We start from the raw sequence: 13,095 nt of genomic DNA on the forward strand, positions 1-13,095 counted from the left end.
AATGACTTAAAAAAACCTGTTCTTTATGGTTAAAGTGGAGAAGCTATTTCAATTTCTTTTTACCTGGCTATTTAACTAACTAACTAACTGACTGACTGACTAACTTCCTTCCTTCCTCTCTCCCCCTCCCTCTCTCCCTTCCTTTCTTCCTTCTTCTTTCTCGCTTTTAAAGTGAAAGCTGTGCTCAGTTTACTCAGGCATACATTTTAATTCTTCAATATCACATAACAATGTCATTATATGGCAGAGATGCTGAATACACTTAGTGATTAGCATCATCAATGGAAGTACTACAGTTGAAAATGCTCCATAATAAAAGAAAAATTATGCTAAGAAGTGTATGATTGGTATGAAAAGAGAATTATGTCTTAAAGTCATGTGCCTTTTCCATAATTATTTGCCAAATAGTTGGTATTTAGAAGTTAAAGTATGATATTAAATTCCTGTAGTATGCTCTGTCACTCCAAAGTTAGTATGTTCCTATAGTTAGCGCAATGGCCTAGAAAACAAGCTTGACTGAGTCACTTTGCTAAGTCCCCTTAATCTTCCGTACCTTAGTTTGCTTTTTTATGTGCTACTGATAAAGACTCTTTGTGTACATTTCAAGGGCTGGTTATGTCCAAGGTTTTACCATTTAGTCTAGCACGATGACAATTTAAGAGAGATGGAGCAATATAAATAAATGTGAACATCTCCCCCTAGCACTACACATGTGATATTATTACTACTATTTTAAGTTCAAGTGGGAAAAAAGAAAATAGACACTTCAACTTTATCAAATCTGTTAAAGTGAAAGAAATAAAGGAAGAAAACAAAGTAGGAAAGAGAGAGATTACTCTGGTGGAGTCAATAAGATGATTTGAAAGCATTGGCTAAATTATAAATGTCATAGAACCAGTCTTGAAATAAAAAGCAAAAAGCTAGCTTATACTGTTGATGGGAATGCAAACTGGTACAGCCACTATGGAGAACAGTATGGAGGTTCCTTAAAAAACTGAAAATAGTGTTACCATACGATCCAGCAATTCCACACCTGGGCATATATCCAGAGAAAACCATGAACCCCAATGTTCATAGCAGTGCTATTTACAATAGCCAGGACATGGAAGCAACCTAAATGTCCAACAACAGAGGAATGGATAAAGAAGATGTGGTACATATATACAATGGAATATTACTCAGCCATAAAAAGAACAAACTAATGCCATTTGCAGCAACATGGATGGACCTAGAGATTCTCATACTGAATGAAGTAAGTCAGACAGAGAAAGACAAATATCATATGATATCACTTATATGTGGAATCTAAAAAGAGGCTACAAATGAACTTGTCTACAAAACAGATATAGAGTTACAGATGTAAAAAATAAACTTACGGTTACTAGGGGGTAAGGGGGGGAGGGATAAACTGGAAGACTGGGATTGACACATACATACTACTATATATAGAATAGATAACTAATGAGGATCTACTGTATAGCACAGGGAACTCTACTCAATACTCTTTAACGGCCTGTAGGGGAGAAGAAGCTAAAAAAGAGTGGACATATGTATATGTATAACTGATTCACTTTGCTGTACACCTGAAACTAACACAACATTGTAAATCTGTTATATCCCAATAAAATTTTTAAAAAGCTAGCTTAACAGAATTATACCTATTGAATAACAGTCTTCCAGTTTTTATGCCTGAATGACAGAGTACTGTTTGAGATATACATAAGCTGCCATTGATAATAATGATTCATACAGTTTGAAATCTGAGTGGCATAGTAGAGTTAAATAAACAACAGAATTTTCATTTTTTACGTTATATCTTTTTATATTTCAAACAATTCATATGTTTTATGTTTAATCAGGAATTATATTTCTTCATTCCACCTTCTAGTTCAAGTATTAATTATATAATAAATTATAGAGATTCTGAGGTTAAAAGGCTAGAGGTGGACTTCACAGGTTCTATACATTATAATTTTCATTTGCAAAACTGGGGACGCTAGTTGACCTGACATAAATAGGTATCATGTTAAAGCAAGTTTCATTTTGCTCCTTCACCTCTTCCAACTTTGATTTCCCCTTTGATCTTCCATATTTCAGAGAGAAAGAGCAATATAAATATTGGTTGGTTTCCTAATGGGAGAATAAGAAAGGTTGATTATATATCAAAGTGTCCAAACAGGATCTTGGAAATCATCAAATATTCATGGAGGTTTGAGAGGGGAGTGGGTCTCAATTCCAACACCCATTTTTGAGATGCAAACCTTGAGAATCAGGGAAGTTTCACTACTTGTTAAAACTCATACGTCTAAGTACGTGGGGATCGAGTATAATATGGTGACTGCAAAGTAATGGAAGCTCTGAGGCAGTGATTTATTGCCAGTTGGTACCAACTGCAGCTTTGTGATATCACTCAAATTGTGGTTTTAAATGGTTGCTACACTGTTAACTTTCTACGTGTATCTTGTATCCCTAGAAAAAACTCAAGCTCTTTGATTTCCTTATAGTCCCTGGAGTTTCTAACAGTGCAAAACACACTCAATATAAATTAAATGAATCCGTTTAGCAAGTTCTATTCCTGCCATTAGATCTCTTGAGATTTAAAATTTTGACTTTTTCTGACTTGAAAGATAAATGGAAATCTTAGTCATTGCCTTAACCAGACTTTGCATATTTGCTGCTGCTATAAACTCTGTGCACATTTCATGGGCTGGTTACACCCAGCATTCTACTGTTTATTCTTTTCTAGCACAATGACAATTCAAGAGAGGTGATGCAATATAAATAAATATTTGTAAATTCTATCTGGGCTCAGAGATTAAGACATTTTTTTCCTCTGAGTCAAATTTAAGCACAACTACTTTGTTGCCATTCTTATGATCAGTATCAGGAAAAGCATCTGAGGACCATTAAACAAGATATCCCTCATGGTGCATTCTCTTGGCTCAAACACTTGCATGGTTCTGTGCATTAATGTTCCAGAGGCAGACCCTCTTCAGGGCAGATGCAGGCTCTGGCTCCCATGTGTTGCTTCCCTTAACGGCTCTTCTCTGATCTATAGCTGTGGTTTTCTTCTGCCATTATTTTCCTCACTCTGACCAAATGACAACCACTCTTTTGGATTCCTCCACATTCTCAGCTAGCATATCCAAATTCTGCTGCTTCAACACCGCTGAGTGATCTGCCATGTCTAGAACTGCATGCAGGTTAATGTCATTTTACATTTTGAGTCTTTGAGAAATTTCAGAGTCCCTGATCCCTACTGCAAACAGGTCCATGACTATTTCTTTGTGGCTTGCTCTAAAATTACATTTCACAGCCAGTGCATGATCACCATTAAGAAAAGCTTCCATTATCTCTTTCCAGCCTGGCTACACTGAAGAAACCTGGCTTCTGAAAACATGTGGTGATCAAGGTTCTTCAGATTTCCCTAGTAGAACTCTATGTCACAATCATAAGTTTCCTTTTCTTTCCTAAAGGTGAAGGAATTTAAATTTATGTTCGGCTTGTTAATACTAATTACATGAGAGCCTGATCTTTCAGAGTTCTCTGTAGTTGTTCTAAATAAAAGTGTTGCCTCTATCTGGACATCAATGATCACAGGAAAAATACACATGGCGAGGGCATGCAAGGGCATCTGTAGCCCATGGAAAGAATGTGCACAAGGCATGGGTTCTTTCCCTGTGCTCTCACAGCAAGATGTTCTCTGTCCTTTAACTCTCCTTTCTCCCTCTCCTTTTCTTCCCTCCTTTATTTTTGTTTCTGTTTTCTTGCTCTTTTTGCAAGTCTAGGTATGGATATCTGCCTGTGATGGAGGAGGGCTTTTTTCACTACTGATTTGGTGTTTCCAAAACGTTTAGGCTTTCTCAAGAATCAGAAAATGTGTCTGAACAGAGGAGATAACATTTTTTTCTTGGGTAATGACAAGTGAACTGACCCTGAGTTTAAAAGTTAATGGTATATGTGACAACCAACTTTAAGTAGGCAAAGAAAATGGTTTTCATAAGACAGACAGGGTTTTTTTTTTTTTTCTCTTTTTTTCCTAGTTAACAAGCCATTCTGTTGAAAAGAGCTAAAACTTATAATAACTCTGGTAGTTCACTGAGCGTGGGCTAAAGACATTTTACCAAGACCTTTTATTCTTTCCTGCAAAAATACCCTATCTTATGAACTTAAAATTCAAGTCAAAGCTCTTATTTGTTCTCATTTTTAGTGTGACTTTCCACTTATGTTACATGTCCACATGTATAAAATAATGACATTTTAAAAGACTGCAGATAGAACCCAAGTCTAAAAGTAATTACAGAAATAAATGTGGTGGGAATTTAAGCCTCCTTGTTAACCAAAATACCCTTTATAAATCTTGTCAATTTGTGTCTGTGTGTATGTACTAGCTCCAGGTGTCAATCTCTTATAAAGGTGCTTGCCTCTGGCTTTTACATCAGAAGATCCTAAATCATTCACATCCAAAGCCTTATTTTACTTCAACTGTCTTCTGAAAAAGAAGTTTTATAACAACTTTTGTAATTCTGCTTTTAGTAAAGTATCTCCAATGATATTTTAAGAAATATACATATTAGCCTTCATGTAATTAAATGAATTAATTATATTCAGAAAATGACTATACCACCCAAAGCAATCTACAGATCCAATGCAATTCCTATCAAATTACCAATGGCATCTTTTATGGAACTAGAACAAAAAATCTTAAAATTTGTATGGAGACACAAAAGACCCCGAATAGCCAAAGCAGTGTTGAGGGAAAAAAATGGAGCTGGAAGAATCAGACTCCCTGACTTCAGACTATACTGCAAAGCTACAGTAATCAAGACAATATGGTACTGGCACAAAAACAGAAATATAGATCAATGGAACAAGATAGAAAGCCCAGAGATAAACCCACGCACCTATGGTCAACTAATCTATGACAAAGGAGGCAAAGATATACAATGGAGAAAAGAAAAGTGGTGCTGGGAAAACTGGACAGCTACATGTAAAAGAATGAAATTAGAACACTCCCTAACACCATACACAAAAATAAACTCAAAATGGATTAGAGACCTAAATGTAAGACTGGACACTATAAAACTCTTAGAGGAAAACATAGGCAGAACACTCTTTGACATAAATCACAGCAAGATCTTTTTTGATCCACCTCCTAGAGTAATGGAAATAAAAACAAAAATAAACAAATGGGACCTAATGAAACTTCAAAGCTTTTGCACAGCAAAGGAAACCATAAACAAGATGAAAAGACAACCCTCAGAATGGGAGAAAATATTTGCAAACGAATCAACGGACAAAGGATTAATCTCCAAAATATATAAACAGCTCATGCAGCTCAATATTAAAAAAAGAAACAACCCAGTCAAAAAATGGCAGAAGACCTTAATAGACATTTCTCCAAAGAAGACATACAGATGGCCAATAAGCACACGAAAAGCTGCTCAACACCACTAATTATTAGAGAAATGCAAATCAGAACTACAATGAGGTGTCGCCTCACACCAGTTAGAATGGGCATCATCAGAAAATCTACAAACAACAGATACTGGAGAGGGTGTGGAGAAAAGGGAACCCTCTTGCACTGTTGGTGGGAATGTAAATTGATACAGCCACTATGGAGAACAGTATGGAAGTTCCTTAAAAAACTAAGAATAGAATTACCATATGATCCAGCAATCCTACTACTGGGCATATACCTAGAGAAAACCATAATTCAAAAAGACATATGCACCCCAATGTTCACCGCAGCACTATTTACAACAGCCAGGTCACAGGAGCAACCTAAATGCCCATCAACAGACGAATGGATAAAGAGGATTGGTACATATATACAATGGAATATTACTCAGCCATAAAAAGGAACGAAATCGGGTCATTTGTAGAGATATGGATGGATCTAGAGGCTGTCATACAGAGTGAAGTAAGTCAGAAAGAGAAAAACAAATATCGTATATTAATGCATATATGTGGAACCTAGAAAAATGGTACAGATGAACTGGTTTGCAGGGCAGAAATTGAGACACAGATGTAGAGAACAAACTTATGGACACCAAGGGGGGAAAGCGGTGGGGGGTGGGAGTGGTGGTGTGATGAATTGGGAGATTGGCATTGACATGTATACACTGATGTGTATAAAATGGATGACTAATAAGAACCTGCTATATAAAAAAATAAATAAAATTCAAAAAAAATACATATTAGCCTTCATGTAATTAAATGAATTAATTATGTTCAGAAAATTGAGTTACAGAGATACCCACATATTCCATAAGGCATACTCATACAACTCTTTTATGAAATAACTGGTTTTATTACATGGACTAAAAATGTTGTATTTGGCAGATACAAGTGCTATGATACATATATATCTCCGTAGCTACAGATATAATTTTTGACATTTTCTCCAATGCTTGTCCACATTTTAGGATTAGAAAATCTATCATGAGAGATCCGTAACACCATCTGGTATATAAAGTTTGCTATCAGTACCCTATTTCAACCAGAAAAAATCATCCACTATTATTGACTCACCACAATTATTTAGAAAAGGTCTTTTATCAAAAGATTAAATGCATTTTTTTTCACTTTAAGTACTCAGCGTAGTGTGTAGTAAATTCTCAATTTGTCAGCTTTCATTATTTTTATTCAAATTAGTAGGTGTCTCTTGACAGTAAATGATAGAAAACAAATGAAACTAGCTTAAGGAAAATAAGGCTTTTATTGGCTTTTGAAGGTTGAGGGCACTGGCTTCAGGCACAGTTTAATTCAGGTGGTCAGTGGTGTTAGGAATCTGTCTTCTTGCATCTCTCCACTTCTCTTTTCTGTGGGTTGACATGTTTCTGAGGCAGGCTATCTCTGCTAAGATGTCTGCCGGCCTTTGCAGATGAATATCCAGTTATCTTCAAGAACAGCACATAGAGGGTTTCTTTAATCCTGTAGTTATGACAAAGGCTTCAAGTTGAGTCTCACTGGTTCCACTTGGCCTGACTTAAGCCACTTAATCATCCGTGAGCAATCACGACTGACCAGTGGATCCAGAATTCTAGTTACCCAGGACTGGGCCACATTTCTTAGCAGCATAGAACCATAAGGAAAGAAAGCATGGGAATCAGAATGGTGACTGCATGCCAGCCTGGCAAAAAGAAAGCAACAGATGTCCACTGCCTTACTTCATTCACCCACCAAACATTTCCAGAGTTTCTGCTGCATACCCTGTGCTGACTTGTGTATCTGAGCAGCAGAGTGCCGTGTAACTGGGAGTAAGGCAATGGGCACAGGAGAAAGGAAGAAATTCAAAAGTAAATGACCTAATCCCTCCCCTCAAAGGAGAGATGCCTCTAGGCTCTAAAGACAATAAGAAACAAGGACCCTGTGATGAACTTGTTGACCTAGGTGGTATACATTCAGAGCAGGAGAAAACGCTGTGATTGGAGAACTAAGAGAAAACATTTAGGGGGTGGTGTTGAATGATGGACCAAACGTGGATGGGTCAAAGGAAAGGGGGATCTTCTAAAAGGCTGGTGGAATGTTGGTAAAGGCTCAGAGCTTTGGTGCATGGAGTGTGTTGGTGAGACAGGAGGGACCAGGTCTAGAAGGAGAGAGAAGTAGTGCTTGGGAGGAAAGGCAGGCTGTGGTGGATGGGAGAGGGACGCACTTGGAGGGTGCCTGAATGCTAGGTGGAGCAGTCTAGCAGGAACTGATAAAGGCAGAGTTGTGATAGGAGGATGCAAGCTCCTCTTTTGAAAGATGAATCTAGTAACAGGCTATAGGAGGTCCTGGAAAGAAAGATGATGGCAGGCATCCAGAGTTGTGTTTCTGGTACTGCAGAAATTGTGGAGTAAAGTGACAAGGTCTGAGAAGGACTTGAGGCTGTGAGGAGGATAGGAAACGATGCTGAGAGGAATTTCAAAGGGACGATCAATGGGACTTTGAGGCGCTTGTGGAAATTGGGAAGAAAGGAGACGATGACTCTAAATTATCAAGGCCAGGGCCTAGAAAATGGAAGAATCATTAAGATGTAGGGATAGGAACCATCATTTCATAGTATTATGGTGCTTTTTTCAGTGGCATTCTCACTTTCTACCATATACTGCAGCTATTTATATGCATGTCTATCTTCAGGAAAGATGTCTAATTTATCTTTGTCTCTTCAACAGGATGAAGTTTGGTGTTCTGCATATGGATGAGTCAATGCACATTTGTTAAATGAATTTTACAGAGGAGAAACTGATTTCTAGGGAGGTTAAACATTTGCTCACCAGGCAAGTCAGTGATAAAATGGCAACCAGGCTCATCTTCTTCTCAATCTCTGATACTTGATTCTTTCTAGTCCTTTAGTGCTACAGTTGTTCTTTTTAGGGGACAGATGAACCTCTCTAATACAAACTGCCTGGCAAAAAATTGAAGTAGAGATCTGTGTACTGTCCCGTACAAACGAACAGTGCATTTCCAGATTACTTCATACCCAAGAGTTCTCTCAAAGTCAGAGCATCAGAAACAAGTCTCCCTCTGACCTCTTAAAACCTTCAGTGTTTTTCCATTGAGTTCTGTAAATTTAAAATTTTGAGACCATGGAACTCTTCTGAGGTCCAAGATCCTGTTAGATTTTGTTTTACATCCAAAGTTCAACACTGGAATAACGCTACAAGAGATTGCAAAGAAGTAAATGATTAAATTTTCTGTAGTGTTTTTCACAATGTGGTCCCCAGACCAGCAGTATCAGCATCACTTGGGAACTGAAAGATGCATATTCCTGGCCAGCATCCCAGACCTACTGAATCAGAAACTTGGAGATGGGGCTCAGCAATCAGGGTCTTAACAAGCCCTTCAGATAATTTTGATGCATTGAAGTTTGGGAACCACTGGTCTTTGGCAATATTCCTCAATGACCTTTGAATCTTTAAAGGACTTTAAATTTGACCTTGCAGCAGAATCACCTGGAGGGCTTGTTCAGACACTGATTGCTCATGAAACTCATATTCCCTGCTTAAACGCCCTTGAAACTGGGTTTTGAAAGAGCTGTAAAATTGTCGTGGAATCCATATATATGTATGTAGGACACAAAGGCTCCATTTAATAAAATGTGTCTTCCTGTGAAATACCAAAGCTGTTAGGGAAGGCCCAGAAAAATTAAGCAGAGAGGGCACACCAAGGAAGACGCACTCCTTCCCTGTAAACACTGATTTGTGGTAAATTGCAAAATTAAGGTTGAAGCAATACTAAGCAAACCAGGGCTAAAAACTCCCATCTGAATTTCAGGTTTAGTTTAGTAAGATGCTGCAGCAGCACAAAGCAGTAATCTGTTTCTGCACACCAATTTGTGTGTAGCATAAGATCACATCGGTGAGCAAACATTGCCTCTCCTTATCAGGAGAGACTAATTGGAAGCTACAATTAACTGGGTAGTAAATGCCAGGAATTCTGAATCACAGCCACAGAATAGCCTTCATCTGGCACTCTAATGTAAGTGGGGCAGTGATGGCCACTGAACAAAAGAAATGGGATTCTTTGCCTGGAACAATGTAAAGGGGTGCATCTGGCAGACTTTTAAGATTTGTTGTTTTCCTTGACACACACCCCACACTCAAATTCAGGATTGCTTAGTTGGGAGATGGAGAAAGAAAAGTTGGCAATGTACGAATGGCCGATATACTAGGTGGCGGTGAACAAACCCCTGGGTTCGGTTTTACTTCTTTCTTCTCTTAGGTATCATTAAGATTCAGGCTTGGAGTATGATTAGTACATCTCCAGGGTAATTTGAATTTTCTAGAACGATTTCATTATCCAAAGTCCTCTCCTGACCTCCAATCCTAAGCCACCTTGAAAAGGTTTACTTCTCCGTGGGAAGGCATTGACTCTTCAGGATTTCCAAGAACATTCTCACACATGACTTTTTTTTACATCATTAGAATGCTATTTCTTTGTGTATTCATTTATTCATTCATTTGCTCACTCATGTATTCAGTAAACATTTATGAAGCATGCATTTCATTTCTGGCATCTTTCTGGGCCAGTGAGGAATGGTTTCTGCCTCCAGGGCCATCTCATCCTCATGTGGTGGTGAGTGTTGATATCTCTGTCTTTTTATTTAGATTCTTTTTGTTTCCAATCACTACTTTCTCTATTGTGTATTCTTGGTCAAAAGTGACAATATTTTTTTAAAAATTGGTACAACAAGTGCCTGAAGACATGAAATTTTGCCTTCTAAAGTTGGAGAGAGTCACGAGCTCTAGCTGGCAGCCAAGGATACGAGCTCTGCGATCAGCGGCCACCATCGATGTTGCTTCGCTTCCTCTGGGCTCATCTGCGCCACTCGCTCGCAACACACTCTGCCGTCATAAGCCGCCACCATGGTAAAACTTGCAAAGGCTGGTAAAAATCAAGGTGACCCCAAGAAAATGGCTCCTCCCCCAAAGGAGGTAGAAGAAGACAGTGAAGATGAGGAAATGTCAGAAGATGAAGAGGATGATAGCAGTGGAGAAGAGGTTGTTATCCCTCAGAAAAAAGGCAGAAAGGCTACCGCAACTCCAGCAAAGAAGATGATGGCTTCCCCAACAAAAAAGGTTATAGTTGGCACACCGGCAAAGAAAGCAGTTGTCACCCCTGGCAAAAAGGCAGCCGCTACACCAGCCAGGAAGACAGTTACACCTGCCGAAGCAGTAGCAACACCTGGCAAAAAGGGAGCCACACCAGGCAAAGCATTGGTAGCAACCCCTGGTAAGAAGGGAGCAGCCACTCCAGCCAAGGGAGCAAAGAATGGCAAGAATGTCAAGAAGGAAGACAGTGATGAGGAAGATGAAGATGACAGTGAAGAGGAGGATGAGGATGAATTTGAGCCAGCAGTGATGAAAGCAGCTGCTGCTCCTGCCTCAGATGATGAGGATGACGAGGATGAAGATGATGATGAAGACGAGGATGATGAGGATGAAGATGATGAGGAGGAGGATGAAGGTGAGGATGACGAGGATGAAGATGATGATGAAGACGATGATGAGGATGACAAAGATCACTCTGAAGAAGCAGCTATGGAGACTGCACCAGCCAAAGGAAAGAAAGCTCTGGCAAAAGCTGTTCTTGTGAAGGCAAAGAGCACTGCTGAAGATGAAGATGAAGAGGATGATGATGAGGATGAAGTCGAAGAGGAGGAAGAGGATGACGAGGAGGAAGAGGAGGAAGAGGAGGAGGAGGAACTTGTCAAAGAAGCACCTGGAAAACGAAAGAAGGAAATGGCCAAACAAGAAGCAGCTCCTGAAGCCAAGAAACAGAAAGTGGAAGCCACAGAACCAACTACATCTTTCAATCTCTTTGTTGGAAACCTGAACTTCAGTAAATCTGCTCCGGAATTGAAAACGGGTATCAGTGACATTTTTGCTAAAAATGGTCTTGCAGTTGTTGATGGCAGAATTGGTGTGTCTAGGAAGTTTGGCTACGTGGATTTTGAATCTGCTGAAGACCTGGAAAAAGCCTTGGAACTCACTGGTTTAAAAGTCTTTGGCAATGAAATTCAACTAGAAAAACCAAAGGGAAAAGACAGTAAGAAAGATTGAGATGCGAGAACACTTTTGGCTAAAAATCTGTCTTATAAAGTTACTTAGGAAGAATTAAAAGAAGTGTTTGAAGATGCTGTGGGTATCAGATTAGTCAGCAGGGATGGAAAGAATAAAGGGATTGCTTACACTGAATTTAAGACAGAAGCTGACGCAGAGAAAACCTTGGAAGAAAAGCAGGGAACAGAGATAGATGGGCGATCCATTTCCCTGTACTATACCAGAGAGAAAGGTCAAAGTCAAGACTATAGAGGTGGAAAGAATAGCATTGGAGTGGTGAATCAAAAACCCTGGTTTTAAGCAACCTCTCCTGTAGTGCAATGGAAGAAACTCTTCAGGAAGTATTTGAGAAGGCAACATTTATCAAAGTGCCCCAGAACCAAAATGGCAAATCGAAAGGGTATGCATTTATAGAATTTGCTTCATTTGAAGATGCTAAAGAAGCTTTAAATTCACGTAATAAAAGGGAAATTGAGGGCAGAGCCATCAGGCTGGAGTTGCGAGGACCCAGGGGATCACCTAATGCAAGAAGCTAGCCATCCAAAACTCTGTTTGTCAAAGGTCTATCTGAGGATACTACAGAAGAGACATTAAAGGAGTCGTTCGACGGCTCTATTCGTGCAAGCATAGTCACTGACCGGGAGGCTGGATCCTCCAAGGGGTTTGGTTTTGTAGACTTCAACAGTGAGGAAGATGCCAAAGCTGCCAAGGAGGCCATGGAAGATGGTGAAATTGATGGAAACATAGTTACTTTGGACTGGGCCAAGCCTAAGGGTGAAGGTGGCTTCGGTGGCCAAGGTGGATTTGGTGGCAGAGGCCGGCGAGGCTTTGGAGGGCGAGGAGGCTTCCGAGGAGGCAGAGGAGGAGGAGGAGACCACAAGCCACAAGGAAAGAAGACGAAGTTTGAATAGTTCTTCTACCCCTGTCTTTCCCTCTTCCATTTGAAAGAAAGGACTCTGAGGTTTTTCCTCTGTTACCTGCTCAATGACGGAGCCTTCTGAGGACATTCCAAGACAGTATACAGCCCTGTGGTCTACTTGGAAATCCGTATAGATAACATTTCAAGGGAGATAACCCTGATGGTGTTGACTGGATATTCGTATAAACTTTTCAAAGAGATGAGTGATAGAGCTAACCCTTATCTGTAAGTTTTGAATTTATATTGTTTCCTCCCATGTACAAAACCATTTTTTTCCTATGGAGTTTTTTGGTTTTGGTTTTTTGTTTTGGTTTTTTTGTGTTGGGGGGTTGTAAAGGAAAGCAGAATGTTTTATCATGATTTTTGCTTTAGCAACTTTGGGACAAATTAAAAGTCCTAAACTCTGGTGCCAGACTTGTTAAAAAAGAAAATAAAATAAAGTTGGAGAGAATAATTTGAAAGTTGTTATTGATTTTTTGTTTCTAAAGATGAAAACATTAATTTCCATTAATAATAGGTTTTCTGTTGTTTTAGCAAAAATACCACCATCTGATTTTTCACTCATTGATTTAAAAAATATATATTGAATGACTATTATACGTCAAGCATTGTTCTGGATCTTTGGGA

General features: G+C 39.1%; 1 protein-coding gene across 1 annotated transcript; it reads left to right on the forward strand.

The window, feature by feature from the left end:
* Positions 1–10,226: 10,226 nt before the first annotated feature.
* On the forward strand, positions 10,227–12,874 carry LOC137221613 (nucleolin-like). The gene is given in 3 exon segments (XM_067731595.1): positions 10,227–10,953; positions 11,008–11,814; positions 11,817–12,874. Coding segments are annotated over 3 exon segments (2,052 nt in total). The 5' UTR covers positions 10,227–10,352; the 3' UTR covers positions 12,461–12,874.
* The last annotated feature ends 221 nt before the right edge of the window (positions 12,875–13,095 follow it).

Source organism: Pseudorca crassidens, chromosome 3, assembly GCF_039906515.1.
Source record: "Pseudorca crassidens isolate mPseCra1 chromosome 3, mPseCra1.hap1, whole genome shotgun sequence".
Lineage (NCBI taxonomy): Eukaryota > Metazoa > Chordata > Mammalia > Artiodactyla > Delphinidae > Pseudorca > Pseudorca crassidens.